Source organism: Alosa pseudoharengus, unplaced genomic scaffold (assembly GCF_046254945.1).
Source record: "Alosa pseudoharengus isolate Yale_2024_CS ecotype anadromous, Long Island Sound unplaced genomic scaffold, YU_APseudo_1.1 YU_APseudo_1.1_scf_4, whole genome shotgun sequence".
Lineage (NCBI taxonomy): Eukaryota > Metazoa > Chordata > Actinopteri > Clupeiformes > Clupeidae > Alosa > Alosa pseudoharengus.
The window spans coordinates 29,915,557-29,936,774 of NW_027468774.1; the positions used below are offsets into that span (position 1 = coordinate 29,915,557).

General features: G+C 43.8%; 1 protein-coding gene across 3 annotated transcripts in view; it reads left to right on the forward strand.

The window, feature by feature from the left end:
* The window catches only part of rhbdf1a (rhomboid 5 homolog 1a (Drosophila)), a 44,911-nt gene extending 24,177 nt beyond the window's left edge, over positions 1–20,734 (forward strand). The window contains exons 4-18 of one of the 3 annotated variants that reach the window (XM_076265803.1): positions 2,580–2,793; positions 3,530–3,736; positions 4,367–4,504; positions 5,177–5,373; positions 5,766–6,020; positions 9,772–9,883; positions 10,003–10,077; positions 10,250–10,411; positions 10,535–10,635; positions 12,034–12,097; positions 12,232–12,326; positions 12,460–12,535; positions 15,312–15,412; positions 18,672–18,825; positions 19,188–20,734. In XM_076265803.1, coding sequence (XP_076121918.1) covers positions 2,580–2,793; positions 3,530–3,736; positions 4,367–4,504; positions 5,177–5,373; positions 5,766–6,020; positions 9,772–9,883; positions 10,003–10,077; positions 10,250–10,411; positions 10,535–10,635; positions 12,034–12,097; positions 12,232–12,326; positions 12,460–12,535; positions 15,312–15,412; positions 18,672–18,825; positions 19,188–19,607 — 2,371 coding nt within the window. In that variant the 3' untranslated portion in view covers positions 19,608–20,734. Of the gene's footprint in view, positions 1–2,579; positions 2,794–3,529; positions 3,737–4,366; positions 4,505–5,176; positions 5,374–5,765; positions 6,021–9,771; positions 9,884–10,002; positions 10,078–10,249; positions 10,636–12,033; positions 12,098–12,231; positions 12,327–12,459; positions 12,536–15,311; positions 15,413–18,671; positions 18,826–19,187 lie in introns of all 3 variants that reach the window. The other 2 variants (XM_076265804.1, XM_076265802.1) reach the window with 2 other exon arrangements.
* The last annotated feature ends 484 nt before the right edge of the window (positions 20,735–21,218 follow it).

Here is a 21,218-nt window from a genome sequence, read left to right on the forward strand (position 1 = left end):
GTGTCTGTTTCTTTTTTCCGTTTCCTCTTCCTTCCTTCTTGCTGCGGGCCTGGCTCCTGGTCTCTGTTCTTCCTCTCCTGTCCTCTGACCTCCGTGGTGGCGGCGGCGGTGGCGGCTGCTGCTGCGTTCGCTGCTGACCCGTGTCCAGCAGTAAGAGGGTGCACTTTGAGCGGATCCACACGGTGCCCATCAAGGGGCCCCGCGCGGCGCGGAGGAGCTCGCGCAGCTCCAGGAGGCACCACTCCCTCTCCCGAACCCTCCTCAGGTACACCAGCAGGAGCAAGGTCACGCTAGCGGACAGGAAAGTGAGTAGGATTCAGGAGAGGCTTCTAGCCAAAGCTCCAGGGAGTCAGGGGTCACACCGGGCAGACCGTTTCTCAGGTGGACACCCTACCACTGTTCTACTACTCTCTCATCAGCAGCCACAGTAGGACCCCTCTGGTCACCCCCAGCGCTCCAGGCTCGTCAGGGGTCTCACATGGTCTGGTCTAGGGGTGTGTGTGTGTGGGGGGGGGGGGGGGTATTTAGGCTCAGGAAGTAAAATGTCAGTCGTGTTATGAACCAACATTGTTTGAATTTTCCAGTCTGAGGATTGTGAAGAGCAATACTGTAAATCTGTAACAGAATGTCTGAGTCAAAACATCTGGGTGGAAGGAGGACTGTCTGATACAGCTTTTCCTCCCCATGCATATTACTGGACCTTATACGTCACTTCCTGCAGCTAGAGGCCACTCAAGGTGTGACTGAGCACTTAGGTCATCCCATGTCACCTTAGTTGACCTCTAGAGATGATTAGCTGGAAGAGTTGTTTCCTATAGCGCCTCCCCAGTTGAGCTCCCATGACATGTATGGTTGTGCTCTTAGACCCTTCAGCATGTTTTCAACATTCGAGCAAATAAATAGTGCAGGTAACATGTCTGTTTTCATTACCATATGGATGTTATATAAGTGGCAGAATAATGATGGATAAAAAAAAAAAACATTACAGAATACAGTTTAGTGCACGGCATTCACTTTTTACAATCAGCATTGGAATGGCTGACTCCCTCTATCGTGGGAACGAGGTGTGTGGAACAGTAAGAATGAAGAATGAAGACTTAGTTGCTACAGTGGAGTCATCTGACACCCGACAATTACTGACACCATCCCCTTGGAATTTGACCTGTAATCAGGCCTACAGGCCCATAGGCCAGCCTATTAGACAAGACATGTACATTCCTCCCATGAATGGAGAGATTGGGTGGGAAGGTGGTGTCATCAGGGGTGTTTTGTTTGGAAGGGCTGTTAGGATAGGTCTTTTGTGAGGTGTGTAGAAAAATAAAGGAATAAAGGAAGGCTTTGTGTTTGCTGGTTCTCAGTGTGTGTGTGTATGTGTGTGTGTGTGTGTGTGTGTGTGTGTGTGTGTGTGTGTGTGTGTGTGTGTGTGTGTGTGTGTGTGTGTGTGTGTGTGTATGTGTGTGTGTGTGTGTGTGTGTGTGGCAGCTCCTGTGATTCACAGAAGAAGACAGCAGAGATTAGATCCCCATTTAGTGCAGGGCATCTCCAGGTGTGTGTGTGTGTGTGTGTGTGTGAGTATGTATGTGTGTATGTGTGTGTGTGGGTGGCCTATTTATAGGTTAGCTTTGACGCTGTGCGGTTGTTCCTCTGGTGAAGTGCCAGGACTTGGGAGAGCTGGAATGTCAGCAATGCAAACGCTGCCCTGACACACACACACACACACACACACACTTACCCTCAAAATGATTGTGTGTTGTGGAACACAGTAACCAGTGTCTCTCCACACCACAAAAGCTCTTAGAGGTGCACTAAATCTTATGTCAAGATGGTAAACAACCCCCAGTCACTCTGACACACAGTGTGTGTGTGTGTGTGTGTTTGAGTAATTTTCCTCAGTATCCATGGGAACTATTTAGTGACAAATATCCCTGTGCTGTAATTCATAACCAAAGGGCTAGACCATAAAAAGATAATGAGAATTGTGCTTTACATCTGGGAGAGTGGAGAGATAATGATAAGTGTAGTTAAGCAGGTGTTTGGTTAGCAGCCATTTTGGCTCTGTGCCAAACGGAAAGTGGGAGAGGGGAGGGGCGTCCGGTTTCTGGAAGTCCGGGACTTTTTTTGTGCACTAAGAACAGGACTTTATCCGACGCCACTGTAGCCTTTAACAGAAACATGTCTGGACAAGTCTCCCTCACATGATAAAGATAGTTCCATTTTCCTCCATGCTTTTCCTCTTTTCTGCTTCTTTCTTGTTCAGTCAGTTGGATGTCAGTGACAGCTCAGTTCTCTCTCTCTCCCCCCCCCTCTCTCTTTCCCTGTCTCTCTCTCTCTCTCCCCCCCTCTCTCTTTCCCTGTCTCTCTCTCTCTCTCTGAGCTGAGGCGTAGCAGGTAGGCAGAGTTACCACTGCCAGAGCTGTTGCTGTGAGAAGGGTGGTTGTACTGTGTACTGTAGACAGACAGACTGTGTGTTTGTGCACATGTGTGTGTGAGCGAGTGTACGCTTGCCAGCTCTCAGACTGACCAGTGTGTGTGGGTGCGTATGTGTGTGTGTGTGTGTTGGTTGACGCTGCTGGTGGCAGGGGCACGGCGGACTGGTTCGGCGTGAGCAAGGATGGCGACGCCACGCAGAAGTGGCAGCGGAAGAGCCTGCGCCACTGCAGCATGCGCTACGGGAAGCTCAAGCCGGCGGTGATCCGCGAGATGGAGCTGCCCAGCCAGGACAACATCTCCCTCACCAGCACCGAGACGCCGCCGCCACTCTACGTGCCCTCCTCGCAGCATGGCATGCAGAAGGTAGGAGTCCGCCGTCACACACACACACACACACACACACACACACATACACACACACACACACACACACACACACATACACACACACACACACACACACACTACACACACACACATCACACACACTACACACACACACACACACACACACACACACACACACACACACACACACACACATACACACACACACACACACACACACACACACATACAGACACATACAGACACATACAGTACACTACACACATACATACACTCTGCATACCCGCCTAGTAGCATGGCATGCAGAAGGTAGGAGTCCACCGTCACACACACACACACACACACACACACACACACACACACACACACACACACACACACACACACACACACACACACACACATATACACACACACCTGTTCAACCGCATCCAGCTGAACAAAGCACATTGTGATATTACTGGGTCCATCAGTATTGTTTTAGTTTAATATTATGTGTAGTTAACTTGTTAAAAGGTTGTTTAAAACTCACCACTCAAGCCTGATGAAATTCACATATCTCATTGAATGGAAATGTCTAAATGGCAAAGTAGAATGGCTTAATGAACCAATGAATAAACAATGATGTAAATTCATCACCGTATAACCAAGCAACCAAAAGGAGAAAACAGGTTTAGAAATACACCATGAAGCTGCAATAATTACTGAATGCAAATGAATAAATGGGTGCTGCGTTTCGCCCACTCTGTAGATCGTTGACCCGTTGGCGCGTGGCCGGGCCTTCCGCATGGTGGAGGAGGTGGACGGCTACAGCGTGCCACAGACTCCCATCACCCCCGGCGCCGCCTCGCTTTGCTCCTTCACCAGCTCGCGCTCGGGCTTCGGCCGCCCGCAGCGGCGACGCAAGAGGGAGTCCGTGGCCAAGATGAGCTTCAGGGCTGCCGCAGCACTGGTCAAGGTAGGCCTGGCAGACACCACACCCTTTCCTCAGAACTAACCCTAACCCTAACGCCACACCCTTTCCATAGCACTAACCCTAACCTTAACCACCCCCTCTCCATAGCCCTAACCCTAACCATAACCACACCAACCCTCTCCACAGCACTAACCCTAACCACACCAGACCAGAGCTTTCCATAGCAGTCGTGAGGTGCATTGAGTTGGGCCAGTGAAAGCTATCCATACAGTAGCTGCTCTGCCCTCTGTAGGGGACAGTATCAGTTATGCTAGTGGAGGTCAGCGCTGGGCTCAGAGAGACTGTCCAGCCGCTAGGCAGAACTTTAGTCAGAGTCACATGCTCTAGTGTAGAATAGAGCAGCGTCTTATGACTTGACTTCAACGTTGTGTAATAAATTATGCAAAGCCATATGTTATACAGTGTTTTGTTAACAACTGTTGTTATGGTTGTCATGCCATTAACTAATAGATGCATTTACTGTTGTGATGAACATATATAGATTACAGCCCAGTGACAGCTTTGTGTGTGTGTGTGTGTGTGTGTGTGTGTGTGTGTGTGTGTGTGTGTGTGTGTGTGTGTGCGTGTGTGTGTGTGTGTGTGTGTGTGTGTGTGTGTGTGCGTATATCTCAGGGTCGTTCACTACGGGAGAGCACGGCAACGACGACGACTTTACGTCGGGCCCAGAGGAGGAGTTTCACTCCAGCCAGCTTCATTGAGGAGGATGTGGTGGACTTTACCGATGAGCTGGACACCTCCTTCTTTGCAAGGGTAAGTCCAACATGTTGAATTGAAATAAAAACAACAAACCTCTTTCAAGTCGTTAAAGGTTCAGTCTGTGATTCTGGCTAGGTTGGTATTGCTACTGTATTTCAGCTCAACAGCCAATCAAATCAGACCCCTCCCTTCTGTTCCCCTGAAGCAATGTGTTGATTGGCTGGAACTGTTCCACAGCCCGGTCCTGGCCACTTTGTTTCCTATTTACACAGCCTGGCTGTATTCCAAGGTAGTTAGGTAGTTAAGTGGCAGATTTGGGTAAGTGAACCCAGAGGAAGTGGTAAACCTTACAATAGAACCCTTTGGCTTTGTTTAGTTTGGAGATCTATTATCAAGTTTATAACTTCCTCTGGGTTATCTTACTGAGGTTTGCCACTAAACCTCCTACTCGGAATCATGGTCAAGTCAAAGTCAATTTGAGTGAACATAACAGAAAACCCATGTGAGACCCATGGGAATCAAATTGCTGAAATTGACAAAAAGTATGCTTGATTGGAATTGCCGACTACGCCTTTGACCAGAAAGAGAACTACACAATTTGTGTTGAAAATATATTAACCATGAAATAGGAGATGATGTCTCTGGTCTCTTTCCTCTGTATTTGTTTTTTTTTTTTTCCTTTGGTTGTTGATGTTGTGGCGTCGCCTGTCCGTCTGTGGTCATCAGAAGTACCTGTCCTCTTTGTATGTCTCGGCTCAGGACGCGCTCATGCACGACGAGATGTCCACGTTCGCCGACGAGGTATTCGAGTCGCCGTCGGACGCCACGCTCAAGGACTCGGATCTGAGCAAACAGCTGGATGAGTCCGACATGACGGGCAGCGCGCTGAACAAGAGTGACCTGGAGAGGAGCCATCTCATGCTGTGAGTGCCTCATGTCGGTGGGGCGCGTGAACAGTGTGAGAGCCACAGGCCACACGTCCATAGCATGCTGTGCCTGCAGGGGAGAGTCTTTGCAGCCAAACACAGGGCTTCTGTGTCACTCGCTTTACTGCCGTTGTGTGATGTTACTGCTGGACAGATGTCATCATGCCTGACTGGCTACACCTGCTTTCTTTCTCTGTGTTCTATATGTGCTCCTTCTATCTATCTATCTATCTATCTATCTATCTATCTATCTATCTATCTATCATTCTTTCTATCGTTCTATTGTATCGTTCTATCTATCTGTCCTGTCTTTCTGTCTGTCTTTCTGCCAGCCTATCCATCCATCCATCGATGAAGCTCAGTGTCTTTCTGTGTGTTTGTGGCTGCAGACCTCTGGAGCGCGGCTGGCGTAAGGCCAAAGAGGGAGCTCCGCCGCCACCTCCTAAGGTGCGCTTACGTCAGGAGGTGGTCAGTGTGAACGGTCAGCGTCGGGGCCAGCGCATCGCCCTGCCCGTCAAGAAGCTCTTTGCCCGCGAGAAGCGACCGTACGGCCTGGGCATGGTGGGCAAGCTTACCAACCGCACCTATCGCAAGCGCATTGACAGCTACGTCAAGAGGCAGATAGAGGACATGGATGACCACAGGTACCACACACACCTCTGCCCTGTAACACTTTATTTGGATAGTAGTCTGCCTAGAGAGATTTTACAGAAGGTTTGTTGAAATTCAAGCTCAGTCTTTATAATAGTTCACTGAACATCACCTTAACCAAACCCGACCTATGGGTGGGCAGGGATTAGCCTTTCAGCGGAATCATCTGTCCAACCAAGATATCAGAAATGACCATAAACTTATACAAGGCAGGTTCTCTGAGCGTTTAAATTTGACCACATTTTCTCCGAGAAAAACAGTTCAGCTTTCTCTTTCTCTCTCGCAAACACACACATACACACACACACACACAAATGTCTGTTTGTATGGTGAACAGTCAATCTAATTGTTTTATTACTGTGAGATGGACATTAGACTTACTTCAAATCATCTCACTAGATTTAATTTGATAATCTGAAAAAAATTCCCCTATGACTCTCTCACACCCCAGGGCTGTGTATACTGGTGGACTGGGGTGGGCATTGCCCACCCAGTGATAATAATCAGAATGCCTACCCAAAGATGCCATCCTAGTAGCCTAACACCTCTGGCTCCCAATAATATCTCTGACTCCCTCTCGTTACCAAGCTGGCATATCCAGAGATTCTATTGAGCCAGTGGCACTGTTTCATTTACTCCAAATGCAGTCTAACTAAGTTCAGCATATGATACAATGTTTCTATGCTCTCAACGTCTGTCAGATCTCTGATTTGTAGCTCTGTTGTTGCAACGTGACTTAAACTTCACAAGGAGATAGGTGAATTACTGTAATATACCAGCTCAAAGTGCTTTACATTTGGAGCATTTAACACAATAATAAATAAAAAATAATAATAAATAAAAAAAATAATACAAACAAACAAAACGATAAATAAAACATCAGAGATTTAGAATTAAGTACAAATAAGAATTCACAAGATGGTAAGGAGACAACACATACAATACAATTAATGCAGTGAAAATAGGAAGACCCTGTGAATAGAGCTTAAAATAAATGTGAAGAAATAGGCTACAAGATAAAAGTTTGTTAACTAAAAGCTCTCATATACTGGTATGTTTTCAGGTCTTTTTAAAAAATGTTTACAGAATTTGCCTGTTTGATGTACAGAGGCAGGGTGTTCCATACCTTCGGTAAATAATAGATAAAAGCAGCTTCTTGGGCACATTTAAAAGATTAGCATTGGAAGATCTTGTGGTTGATAAGATATTAAAAGCTCAGAGATATATGAAGGTGCTATGCCATTTAGAGCTTTGTAAGTAATTACAGTTTTTCTCAGTCGCTTTGGTGCTTTTTTCAGATCAGAATGAAAATTCTCATAACTATTAGTTCAACCTCCACAACATTTAGTCATTTGTGCACATCAGAGTAGCAAATTCTCCTTCCTCTGAACAAATTGCAAATGCTTTTGGACATGTATCAGTTGCTTTCATACAATTCTCTGCTGTTTTTTAACATTATCATTTGCTTATGTCATGTCAGTCAAAATGAACTATACTTATGGATACTGAATAGTCGTTCCCTATAAAACTAATAGTCTTCATTTCATTGCTTGAGTCATTACATACAAAATTGGTGAACTAGTTATCAAATTCTGTCAAAATGCTGTAGAATTGCAAAGAGCATACAGTAAAAATGTACGTATTCAGTGTCTTGTACTCACTCCCCTAACTACAGCAATGTGTAAATTTACTGTAGTTTTCAAATGGCTGTACAAGTACTGTATAGTGCTGTCTTGAGCATGTTCAGGTAGCGTCACCGAGTTCTGACCTTTTTTTTGCATTGGAAAACACTGAGAGAACTGTCATAATGAAAACATGACAAAGCCATTTGACTATCTTGTTCATAAACGATGGTGTCAAGACTTCTCATTTTGATGACATTGACAGTTTCATTGACATGAATACGTGCTTTTGAGGAATGGACTATCCATTTTGAGCAAGTGACGCACTTTTGCAGGCTATCCACTAGGTTTTGCAGTTTGCACTAATTGTTTTGAGAAATGCACTAACTGCTGTGCAAATGTTAATAGTGATGTGAGAAAAGCACCAAAGCGACTGAGAAAAACTGTAACAGAACCTTAAAATTATTTAGGAAACAGGGAGACAGTGCAGCTCAGCTAAAACAGTGATGTGCTTCCTCTTCTTGGTCTTAGTTAGAAGTCTAGCAGCAGAGTTCTGTATGAGTTCCAATTTCTTTATATGCTTTTTTGGTAGACCAGTAAAAAGTACATTGCAGTAGTCTAACCTATTAGTGATAAAGGCATGGATTAATTTCTCTGCATCTTGTTGTGTTAAAAAAGGCCACACTTTGGCAATGTTTTTTCAGGTGGAAATAAGCTGTCTGGGTAACTTTACTGATATGGGGCTTGAAGCTTAGTAAGTTTTTGCAACACTGCCACTGCATCATGAATGACAGCACATGTGGTATAGACATGCACCTTCCCCACCTCCACTGCCATGAATTCATTAGAACTGTTGGCATTACCAGACCAGACCAGAGGTGGCAAATTACAATACAAGGTGTGTCTGTTGGGAAACACACTTAGTTGGAAGTTTATAGCTATGGAAGGAGTTTATAGCTTTCTGATGAGATGTCAACAATACACACCCTCACATGGGATGTGTGACATGTAAACAGTTTTTTTTAGTAGGCACAGTTGTGTATGTTTGTTAGTCTTTTTCTAACTCGCACCCAAAGAGGGATTTGTTTTTGGAATTGGGCGCACCTGTTCCTGTGCCTGCACTTTCGATTTTTGTATATTGTTATAGTTATGGTTGTAATTTGTTCATGTCATTAGATAAAATAGCACAGAAGAACAGGGTTATACTATTCGACATTACTCAGTGTTTCCCACAGAATTGAATTGTATTTGTGGTGGTAGGTGAAGGGGGCGGTGGGGGGGGGGGGGGGTGTTGAGCAAACATTCTGTGTCGGAGTCAATAAAATGAATACCCCATAGTTATACTTGCCTTGCACAAGAAGTCGATATTGACAAGTAGCTGTAATGTTATAGTGTGCTAACCTCGATAACCCAACAGTATTCTAACATAGTGTAGGGATACTGCTTCTTATATGCTTGCACATAACTTAATTAGAAAGAGAGAGAGATGAAATGAAAGGATTTCATCCTATACTGTGTAAATTAGTACAACATTGAAAATTATTGTGTGGTGGTCAATGTTGATATTGTGGTGGGCCACCACAAAAATGTCAATGTATGGGAAACACTGCTACTTTTAAAAAGAAAACATACATAAACATAGGCCTATCACTCCATCTGTTCATAAATTTGTACATTAAGACCCCCCAATTATGACTTTGACTATGACTACAACCTTGCTATATTATAACATTTACTGTAAAACATGTGATGAAGCATTAGCAATTAAAAAAAACCTCGAAATATGAACTGCTGTATCTACTAATCAATGGATGAAAATGAAAATATGAATTACTTCCAAATATAGCTATAAGGCCACATCTAATGAGCTATCATGCCGATGACTATCTGTCACTCAAGGACGACATGAATAAAAAAAAAAAAACAAGTGACATTATTGACCATTGGCTCAGTCACTAACTGTAAAATTAATTGCAGCCTTTGCGATTTGGCAATTGCATTCAAATTGCGATTTTGATTTGATTTCGATAAATCTTTCAGCCCTGTTCTACATCAGTATATATGTATATATTTTTATATATGTTGTTATATATGTTCTGATGTGTTTGGTGTTCCTCGCCAGGCCTTTCTTTACGTACTGGATCACGTTTGTGCACCTGCTCATCACTATCCTGGCTGTGTGCATATACGGCATCGCTCCAGTTGGCTTCTCCCAACACGAGACTGTCGATTCTGTGAGTCCTCACTCCTTACTGATGGAATAGCACTGTCTGTGAGCTCAGTCTATGCAGAGTTTTATTTCACTGGGTACTTTTGAGTGGTGCTCTGTTTGTGACCTGTGTTTTTTTTCCAGGTTTTACGAAATAAAGGGGTTTATGAAAATGTCAAGTTTGTGCAACAGGAAAACTTTTGGATTGGACCAAGTTCAGTAAGTACCTAATTTTCAGATTTCTCACACTGCTTACTGCACGTTCTTCATCATCATCTAGTCTAGCAGAGTTGTCCTTCACTATGAAGTGCAGTTGGAACTGCATACTTGATCAGCAGTAGGAGTGAATTTGTTTCTATTCTCATTGTGTGTTCACCTGTTTTGCCCCTAGGAGGCGCTGATACACCTGGGAGCCAAGTTCTCGCCCTGCATGCGACGGGACCAAGAGGTGCATGACTTGATCGAGGCGAAGCGCGCCATCGAGCGGAACTCAGCTTGCTGTGTGAGAAACGACCGATCGGGCTGTGTGCAGACCTCCGAGGAAGAGTGTTCAGTGAGTCACGCCCACACACACACACACACACACACACAAACACACTGTTTGCTGGCTTTTCTTTTTCTCTCTCTCTCCACATCTCAACTTTTCTCTCTCTCTCTCTCTCTCTCTCTCTCTCAGAGCACATTGGCTGTGTGGGTGAAGTGGCCCAGGCATCCGAGCACCCCGCAACTGGAAGGGCAGGATCGGCAGTATGGCTCTGTCTGCCACCAGGATCCCAGGTGTGTGTGTGTGTGTGTGTGTGTGTGTGTGTGTGTGTGTGTGTGTGTGTGTGTGTGTGTGTGTGTGTGTGTGTGTGTGTGTGTGTGCGTGGATGGGTGTGTGTGTGTGTGGTGTGCATGTGTGGGCAGTACTGCCACTCCAGTTCATTGCTGACCAGCATGGAGAGACATTGGTTTACCTGACACAGCATATCCCACAAGCAGAACATGTCAATCAGTAGTGGCCCCATATTCTATAGTATTACCAGTATCACCATACAGTGGTGTTTTACATACAGTGGTGCCTGGCTTCACCTATCTCGTCCAACAATCGCTGTTATTGTAAATACAACATTTTATTTACTCGTTTGCTCATTCCTGCTGTGCTGTCATCTCCCGTTTTCATTTAGTATTTTGCAATGAGTCAAACAGCGCCCCCATAAATTGTATGTGGTGAATGTGGTGAAACACAGTATTACACTCCCATCGTCTCCAGGTGGCACCCAGCCCGAGTTGGAATCGTTATCACTAAAGCAACGGGTAAATAAAAAGATGATCAACCAATCAAATTAGGTATAGTCACGGTCACAGTCAAGCTGTGATTCGTCAGCACCTTAGAAAGGGAAGCCATCCTCCTCGTCTATCCCTTCCTGTCTATCAGTCGTTTAGTTAGGTGCAAGTTTGAGTTTTGTTGAATTCAGATCACGTTGCAAGTGGTATCATGGACGGTAGAGATTTGGAATTGTTAGTACAAAATAATGTTAGTAAACTACCTCTTCAACAACGACTTCAAATTAAATCTGATGGCAGACCAGTGCAAAACTAGACGACTAGTTGTTAAATATTATTAGGGATATTTAACAACTAGTCCTATTAAGAAGTCTGTATTGAGAGGGTAGAAGTTTTTAGGAGTTTCGAGGGAGAGAGAGCCTGTGTGTTGCTGTTAGCCTACGAGTGCCAGTAGTCCGGGCTGTGTTATTAACCTACATTGCCGTGACATTGCGTGTCACATTCTTATAAGGCCCGTAGCCTAAGCATAGGCCTAATGTAGTGATTGCTGAGTATGCAGTTGTGTGGACGTCCTCCAGTAGGCGAGAGGGAGGGAGAGAGAGAGAGCGTGCACGTGTGTTGCCGTCAAGTATCCCTCATCCAGTTTACATGACCTGTAGTTTAAGAATGTTGTTGTGCTGCTATACATTGCACAAAATTAGGCTTAGTAATTAGGTTAGGTATGTTGTTGTGCCAAATAAATAAATATCAGTTTTTTCATCACTTGGCTTCCTCGGAAATGTTCCCTACGCCTCGCCACTATAGTTACATGTCTCTTCTCCTGTCTGTTTATAGCTGATGCCCTTGTGTCTGTAAATGCTTTTGTGATTTGCAGTATATAGTGAGTTATATTGTGTTTTGAAAACACAGGATATGTATGGAGCCAGCCTCTGTAGCGCCACACGACTGGCCTGATGATATCACCAAGTGGCCCGTGAGTATGATGAATGTTACTAATATCACATGCGTATGACTGCAAGTGTGTCACTCTCTCACCCACTCCCTCACATCTGTGTGTGTGTGTGTGTGTGTGTGTGTGTGTGTGTGTGTGTGTGTGTGTGTGTGTAGATCTGCACCAGGTACAACACGGGTAACCACACCAATCTGCCTCACATCGACTGCACCATTACCGGACGGCCCTGCTGTATCGGCACTAAAGGGAGGTGAGTGAGGAATTGTCGCGCGCACACACACACACACACACACACACACACACACACACACACACACACACACACACACACACACACACACACACACACGCTGCTGATGCTTGTGCCTCTGCCCCTGTTGTAGGTGTGAAATCACTTCCCGAGAGTACTGTGACTTTATGAACGGCTTCTTCCACGAGGAGGCCACCCTCTGCTCTCAAGTAAGCTCCACCAACCCCTCTCCCAAGCCCTGGTCTGTTCAGTTAGGAAACGCTTAATAAAATATTGCACATTTAAAAATATTGAAAATACTAAAATATTGAATCCATATTGGTATGGAGTAATGCACAGAGTTACACGTTCACTGAGAAGCGTTTACAGCTCTCAGAGCCTGCATGCTCAAGTCCTGCTGCATCACTTATTCCTCATTCACTGAGCAAACGTCTCAAGGGGCCCTATTTTGACGATCAGAAACGCAACGCATAGCGTATTCTTATCACGACGCAAAGTTTATTCCTATCTTACGCTCGAATTTTTCGCCATGTGCTTCTCTTTTATTAAACAATGCACCAAGGGGTGTGCCAATTACTGTAACAACCTATGGTGTGGTCTGTCGCATCTAAAAATCGCTATCTTACACCATCTAAAAAGCTATACGCCACTGACCAAGAAAAACCTGGTCTATAGCGAAAGGCGCATATGAAGCACAGCTGAAGATACACTTTATATTCAGTCATTTGAACATTATTTAGGGAAAGTGTTGCTTTTTTCAGGCTATGTTTTTGATGGTAACCCATTGTCAGTCAATAGTGAAAGTAATTAACTGTGTATAAGTGTTTTGTCGTTGACTATGACACCACAGTGAAGTTTCACTTTGCCTATGAGTTCGAATAATAGACGAGTGCATATGCGTGTAGGCTATACTCTGCTAGGTTTTAGTAAAGCATAGTTTAGGGGCAATCCACACGGAAACGGTTTTTGGTGTTTTTGGTGGTTTTGGCGTTTTGCATCATTTTGGCCGATCGTCTAAACGAATCCTGTACGCAACGAAACGAACGCACTGCCTGAAGATGCACTTTTTTCAAACCTGGTCCCAGGGTGAAAGAATTTGAAAACGCCGCCCTTGCGTCTTCGTTTGGACGGCGAAGCCGCATACTTTGTGTATTGATGATGTCATCACCACACCTCAGCTGCCCTCGACTTGACACTCATTATAGTATTGCCTAGCAATACTAGTTTTCATACATGACATTACTTACGATTGCACTCAGTAGGCTAAACATCACAACTGGTGCTGCGCAGCGCCGATAGCTTATCATGACTTGATGAACAGTGTTTTTCCTATGTGTTTTCTCAATGCATTCTAGCTACTGTCAGTGACTGACACGAGAGAACTAGTCAGAAGTTATAAGGGAAGTGCAGTTTAAGCTTAAATGAATTTGTGCGTAGTGCCGGTGTCATTCATTTCTTTTACATGTCTTACAACATAAATAAATGCATTTATAGTCTAGTGAAGCCTACAAGTCGCTTAGAAATCATGTTAAGCCTACAGTTAGATGAGCACTAAATGTGAATGCGCGATTTGATGCAGGCAAAAAGTATCGACTGTTACTTAGTAACGAAGGTAAATGGTATAGCAATATTATAAATGTGGCGACCGAATAGCCTAGAACTTGGGTAGGCCTACTAGCATTTAGTAGCCTATGCACTTGCTGTGATAGCCAACAACTAATGTGAATCGCGGACTATATAATCAAAGAAAGTAAAGGAGATTATTTGCACCTGCGTTCACCAAATAAAGGACTGGACTGCACCCTTCACAAACCATACAAATGAAGTTTATTAGTTTTACAGGAATTGTGCTCAGGAATGCTTTACTCACGCAACTAATTCAGAGAATGCATAGACTGTATAAAATAGTGAATTCTATATTCTATAAAATAGTAAATCCTGAAGCATCTACACCGCCACGACGACATCTACTTGCCTGGCATATGCACTACAGCGCTTTCTGTCAATTTCACTTCTTCGTGTGGACGCAACTTTTTTTACCGGAGTCGTTAAAGGTGTGAAAACAGTAAGAAAAACATGGCCTTAGTGAAATACTTGTTCAATATGGTCTCGCGTGCAAGCAGATTCCTTTAAATGCGCCGCTGACTATCAAAATACCGATGCGCTGTTTGAAGTTGCGCTGCTTGATGTTAAAGGGAATGACAGATGTCATTTTCATTGGTTTAAAGGATGTTACACACAAAACACACCCATGACTGATTAAGAAACAGAAGAACCGCCTTTTTGTGCCAAGCACCCAACGTTTGATAACAAAACCACCCTGAATGTGGACTGGACAATCCCCTAAATGTTCGCCAGTGACCATACATTTTAGATCGCCAAAATAGGTCTCAGATCAAGTCTCAGATCAGAGCTTTAAACATCTCGCCCCCAACTAGGTTAATGAGGCTTTTGATTTTAGAGTGGAGGAGAAACCGGTGTTTGTGTGCAGTAGATTAAACAGCTCGTAATCAGCATGAAGGTGTTTTTTTCCTAATCCCATCTGAGTTGGCAAAACCCTTCTTTGTCTAAGAGGGCACACAATCCTAAATTATCTGAGAGGGCACATAATCCCCGCTGTGGGGCAGTTGATCCGACGGGGGCATAGTATAGGCTTGATGTTAAGATCTTGGCTCCTGCCTGCTTGGGCAGGGGATTGAGGAGTGACTCAGGAGAGTGACGCACCTTTAAGACCCCTTCACCTCTTGGCACCCTTGCCAGTCAATAGGACTGTTTACATACAGAGTAATATGGACTCTGAGATGTCGGTGAAGCATACATGCATGGCGCACATATGGAAATTACTGTAATGCCATCTGTTTTTTTTGTGAATAACTTTTTATTTGACACAGCAAGGGACTCTGGGAATGTAACTAATTGTCAATGTAGGTCTCGATGAGAAAAGAAGGCAGTTATCTTGAATTTGTGTGTCTGTTGTGTGGTCAGGTGCACTGCATGGATGACGTCTGCGGACTGCTGCCGTTCCTCAACCCTGAGATCCCCGACCAGTTCTACCGGCTGTGGCTCTCGCTCTTCCTGCATGCCGGGTGAGTGGTCGCCTGTCTCCATGGAGACTCATGTCAGTCAGAGGGCTAGGAATGGTGCTCGGAGATCAATGGCATCTGTTAGTCTCGTCACAGGCAGGCACACACACTCTGGTGTGGAAACAGAGAGGGTGCTGGTTCAGTGTAGCCTTGTCATGCACACACACTCTGGTGTGTCTGCATGACAATGTCTGGGGGTGTGTGTTATTGAGGAACATGTTATCTGGTGATACCCACGTTTTGAAGGGTAGCTTCTTAAGTTCTCAAGTGGATTAAGTTGTTATTATTGATGAAAAGGATTTATAACAAAAAGTATGCAATTATCAGTTCTCTTGATTGTTGCACAATAAGTCTGTGTACTGTCCAAATGACCTCATGCAGCTAGAGATTGCCATAATTGTTGGAGACAGATAATCAAAAATATCAACCCTTATTTTTGCCAGGGAAGGTGAAACGTTGCTTTCACTCTCATTCAGGTAAGCAAATGCGAATGATCACCGTCAGAAGTTGCATGTGTAGCACCTCTGCTATACACATGTCCACTAGATGGAACACAACAGCTTTCTTTAGCCAGGATGACGCTAGCGCTGCAGTGGTGTTCGTTTTGACATATTTGTTAATTTAAGCAGTGCATAATGCTCTTTGCCGAGGTGCTGTATTAAGGCCCATCTGACAGTAATGCGGTACGGAGATTTGCTTGTGGACATGTGCCCCAGGGGAGTAATCACAGCAAAGTGCCTTCTCTCACACCAGAGCTCAGCAGTTTGACTCACTTAAGCTGTGAGGCACGTGCCGAAAACACACACACTAACAAGAGATCACACACACTAGTGTTTATTTCATTAGACAAGACAAAGACAAATTATGTTTGTTATAGTTATTATCATAGTTGAGCAGACGAGCAAAAACGAAATATGTTCGTCAAAGATATTGTCATAGTGGAGTAGACGAGACAAAAACTAAATATGTTTGTTAAAGTTATTATTATAGTTGATAAGACAAAACGAGGACAAAATATATTTATCAAAGTTATTATAATAGTCAAGAAGAAGAGACAAAGACAAAATATGTTTGTTAAAGTTATTATTATAGTCGAGAAGTAGAGACGGAAACAAAATATGTTCATCAATATTATCATTATAGTTGAGAAGATGAGACAAAGACTCAATATGTTCATCAAAGTTATTATCATAGTTGAGAAGACAAGATGGAGACGAAATATATTTATCATAGTTATTATCATAGTCGAGAAGAAGAGACGAAAACGAAATATGTTCGTCAAAGTTATTATTAGTCGACAAGACAAGACGAAGACTAAATATGTTTGTCAAAGTTATTATCATGGTCGAGAAGAAGAAACGAAAACGAAATATGTTCATCAAAGTTATTACCATAGTTGAGAAGACAAGACAAAGATGAAATATATTCGTCATAATTATTATCATAGTTGAGAAGATGAGACGAAAACGAAATATGTTCCTCAAAGTTATTATTATAGTCAAGAAGAGAAGACAAAGACTAAATAATTACGTTTGTCAGTGTTATTATCATAGTTGAGAAATTTGATGATTATTTTCTTAATTTATGGATTAGTTGTTTAAAGGATAAAATGTAAAAAAAATGTGGATCTGCGTTTACCAAAGCCAAAGATTATGTCCTCAAATGCCTTGTTTTGTCCACATGACAAAGGTTTTTAGTTTACTGTCATAGAGGAATTAGTAAAGCAGAAAATATTCTGCTAATAATATGGTGTAAGAAGCTGCTATTAATCGATGACAGTTAATCAATTAATCATGAAATGTTTGCAGCCCCTCTTTGTCTATGTGCGTGCACACACACGCACACACACACACACACACACACACATACACACACACAGGGGCGCCTGCAGGAATTAATGCTATGGTACGCACACCCGACCCACCGCACCCCCCCACGCAAAAAAAAAATAAAAAAAATACGCGTGGACAATATTTGTCCGTTTCCCGGTTTTAGCCCCGTGCATTGGTCAGCAAAAAAATAGCCTACATAGCATAACAACATCCACATGCAATAATACAACAACAACGTCTACTATGACCTATTCATTTGGACAACTTGATACAGCCCTATACAGGCTAAAGTTACCTTGTTTTGTTCTTGACGTCTGGCTTTAAACAGCTGTAATGCAGTCTAACGTTCTGACAAGCACACCAATTGCCTACCTTCTTCTTGCCCATCTGGAATAACTCCTCTAGCTTTGCTGCCTCAATAATTTCTGTTGTTTAAACTTGTGATATCCATCATGAGTATTGAATTAGTGAATTAGCTCAACATTGTGTGCTGATAACCATATATAGATAGATAGCCGAGTAAAAGAAAACAACAAGTAGCCTACGTGCCTGCATGCGTATTGTGTCTCCTGCTCAAACAAAATGTGTGCGCGTTAATTTTTATAAGTGTTCACTAAGTTACGTAATAGAAAATTGTAAATAGCCTGATGGCAGCTAATGGGATACTGTGCATAGTTGGGAAGGTATGGTGGGCCAATTTGGTGTGAATGCATTACACACAGACAAGGGAAATTTTTTCTCGTTGTCGAGCCTGATGGTACGCACAGTGCGTACGGAAGTACACCTGCAGGCACGCCTGCACACACACACACACACACACACACACACACACACACACACACATACATACATTTTAATGCTTTTATTTGGATCTTAACACAGGGGAAGAATTTACAGATCCAAACATTGATAGAATTATGTTGTGTTGTATTTTAGACAGGTCTGATCAAACACAGAATGCATTGTGCTATTTTAATTCTTTCTGCACTGGTTATTAACTGGGTAAACATGGCATCGTCGTCTCCAGATACACTACCTATGCAAGTGGAAAAGTATTTTGCTAGTCTTTTTGCAATTGGCTTGCGTCCACATAGTTGTAAAACAAGTTTGTGCACATGCCCAAGACACAAGATCGAACACAAGATCAATAAGATTGCATTGAAACCCCAGGTTTGTGATATTGTCAGCAAGTGGCTGACATTTCAACAGCTTGGAGGTAAAACAAGTCACATTCTCACTATTTGCATCTATGATGGGAATATCTGGGGTATTTGGAAAACACACACAGACACACACACACACACACACACACATACACACACACACACACACACACACACACACACACACACACATACACACACACACACGTCTGCATTGCCAGTAGATGTTCTAATGTCGCTCGTGTTTGTCTCACTGTCTGCATGCAGGATACTACACTGTCTGGTGTCAGTGTGCTTCCAGATGACCATCCTGAGGGACCTGGAGAAGCTGGCGGGTTGGCTGCGCATATCAATCATTTACATCGTCAGCGGCATCACAGGCAACCTGGCCAGCGCCATCTTCCTTCCCTACAGAGCTGAGGTCCGCCCACATGACTCCTAGACAGACCATAGACATAGATAGGTTGACCATAGACATAGATAGGTTGACCATAGACATAGATGGGTTGAGTACTCTGTCAGGGTGGCAGCTGAATTTTGGATAAAGGGTTCATCACATAAACTAGAGGTTTAATCTCACAAAATGTGTTGACATGACAGACAGTTGCATTTGAGCGCACAAGTTATTTGTGTTGCCATTTCCTAAGGTGTGTGTGTGTATGTGTGTGTGTGTGAGAGAGAGAGAGAGAGAGAGAGGCCGTAATGGAGTGCGCTTGGGTACGACTACTGTTTTTTGTACTGTTTTTTACAATGTGTGTGTGTATCTGTTTGTGTGTGTGTTAGGTGGGGCCGGCGGGCTCTCAGTTCGGCATCCTGGCCTGCCTGTTCGTGGAGCTCTTCCAGAGCTGGCAGATCCTGGAGCAGCCGTGGCGCGCCTTCACCAAGCTCCTGTGCGTGGTGCTCTTCCTCTTCGCCTTCGGCCTGCTGCCGTGGATCGACAACTTCGCCCACCTGGCCGGCTTCGTCTCGGGCTTCTTCCTCTCCTTCGCCTTCCTCCCGTACATCAGTTTCGGCCGCATGGACATGTACCGCAAGCGCTGCCAGATCATTGTCTTCCTGGTGGTGTTCGTGGGCCTGTTCGCCGGCCTTGCGGTGCTCTTCTACGTCCACCCCATCAAGTGCGAGTGGTGCGAGCTGCTCACCTGCATTCCCTTCACGGACAAGTTCTGTGAGAAGTATGACCTCAACGCGCACATCCACTGAAAGAGGCGTGTGTGTCGGGAGACAGCCACCGGGCTGGGGGGTGGATTGGGCTCGTGGGGATAACGTGCCCCATAGGACGGGACCGTCTAGCTGGAGAGCGAGATACCACCACCCTCCTCCTCCTGTCCACCTCCCCCCTGCCGCCATCACCACTGATGGGCTGTGCCTGCTCCTGCCTCTCCTCTGTAAACTCTTGACTCTATATGCTTGTGTGTCTTTTTTTATCAGCCATGTCTTGAATGCCACTCTCACTGTTGTGAGGACTTTTATTTTGTTCTATTTTATTTTATAAAAGAAAAAAAAAATAGAATCCCCAAATAACTTCACTCTTTTTTCTCAGTAACTGAGGGGGGTGTCTCTTTGTCAATCATCTGTGAAACAGAAAAGAAAATCATAAACCCTGACCTTATGTTCACAATCAATGTAATGCCTGTAGGATTGAAGGATTGAAAAAAAAATGTATGTGAGAACTATCTCTTTTATGTTGTGCTAAGGTTGAATGGTTTTCAGAATCATTTATCAAATCTAACTCGCTCACTTGTTCAGGCAACCTCAGAATCCAGGGATAAAACACACCTTACAGTTAAAAAAACCTTTGGTGCCTTGTTGATAAATGTACCTACTACTGCCAGATTTTCGTTACATTTTGAGCACTCAAATGGTATCCTTTTATTTGTTTTATTGCTTCTGAAGAAGTGATGATGGATTGCATCGGGGTAGTGTTTTAACTACCCACTTACTCACTTGTAACAAAATACAGCTGAATGCAAAACAACATTGACTCTGTTTATCCATTTTTACCTGGTCTGTAATGCAATATAGGCTATTCAGTAGCATCAACAGTAGCACAATGTGGATATAAATGATGTCAGAATAACAAGAAATGGTCTTACATCTTTATTAAATACATTAACAAAGCAAATAGAAAGACAAACAAGAGGAGATATGGTAAACATACATTAGATTGTTAAATATTGTACACTGGGGTTCTGTGTATGAAGATGGATGACTTATTTGAATGTGATTCCTGTGAAATCAAGACAGACATTTTTTTTACAAAAATAAAATAATTTGGACATACAGTTAGTATTTACTAACTTAAAATAAACACTTGAAATGCAATCAAACATGTGTCTTAGGATATGGATAGGCTATGGTTTAAAGTGCTCTTGAGTGGCTAGACAACCAAACAGTGGAGAATATTCCATTATGTACAATTGTATACATTTGTATACATACAGGTGCATACTTCAGCATTGAACAACCAACTCCTCTCCAACTCTACAACCATTCATTATCTTCATTCATTTATATTGATCACGCATGTCACAGTTTAGTCAATAGATATGCGGGCCTTGTGTAGCCTACTGCCAGTCCTGTGCTTTGCCGTGTGTGCAATGGGGATGCGTGTGCAGCCCTCACCACGTGAAGCAAAGAGGGCTACCGGCAGCGTTCTGTGCTATCGCACTGCGTAGGAGAGTAGGAGGCGTCCTATCGTTCATGACTGATTGAGTCCCTGATGCTGATGATGTTTGCCGCGGTCAGAGTGAGTCTCTACGGTCTGCCCAGGGGGCCCCCGGCTGAGCTGAGCTGAGCGAGCTCTGGCCATCC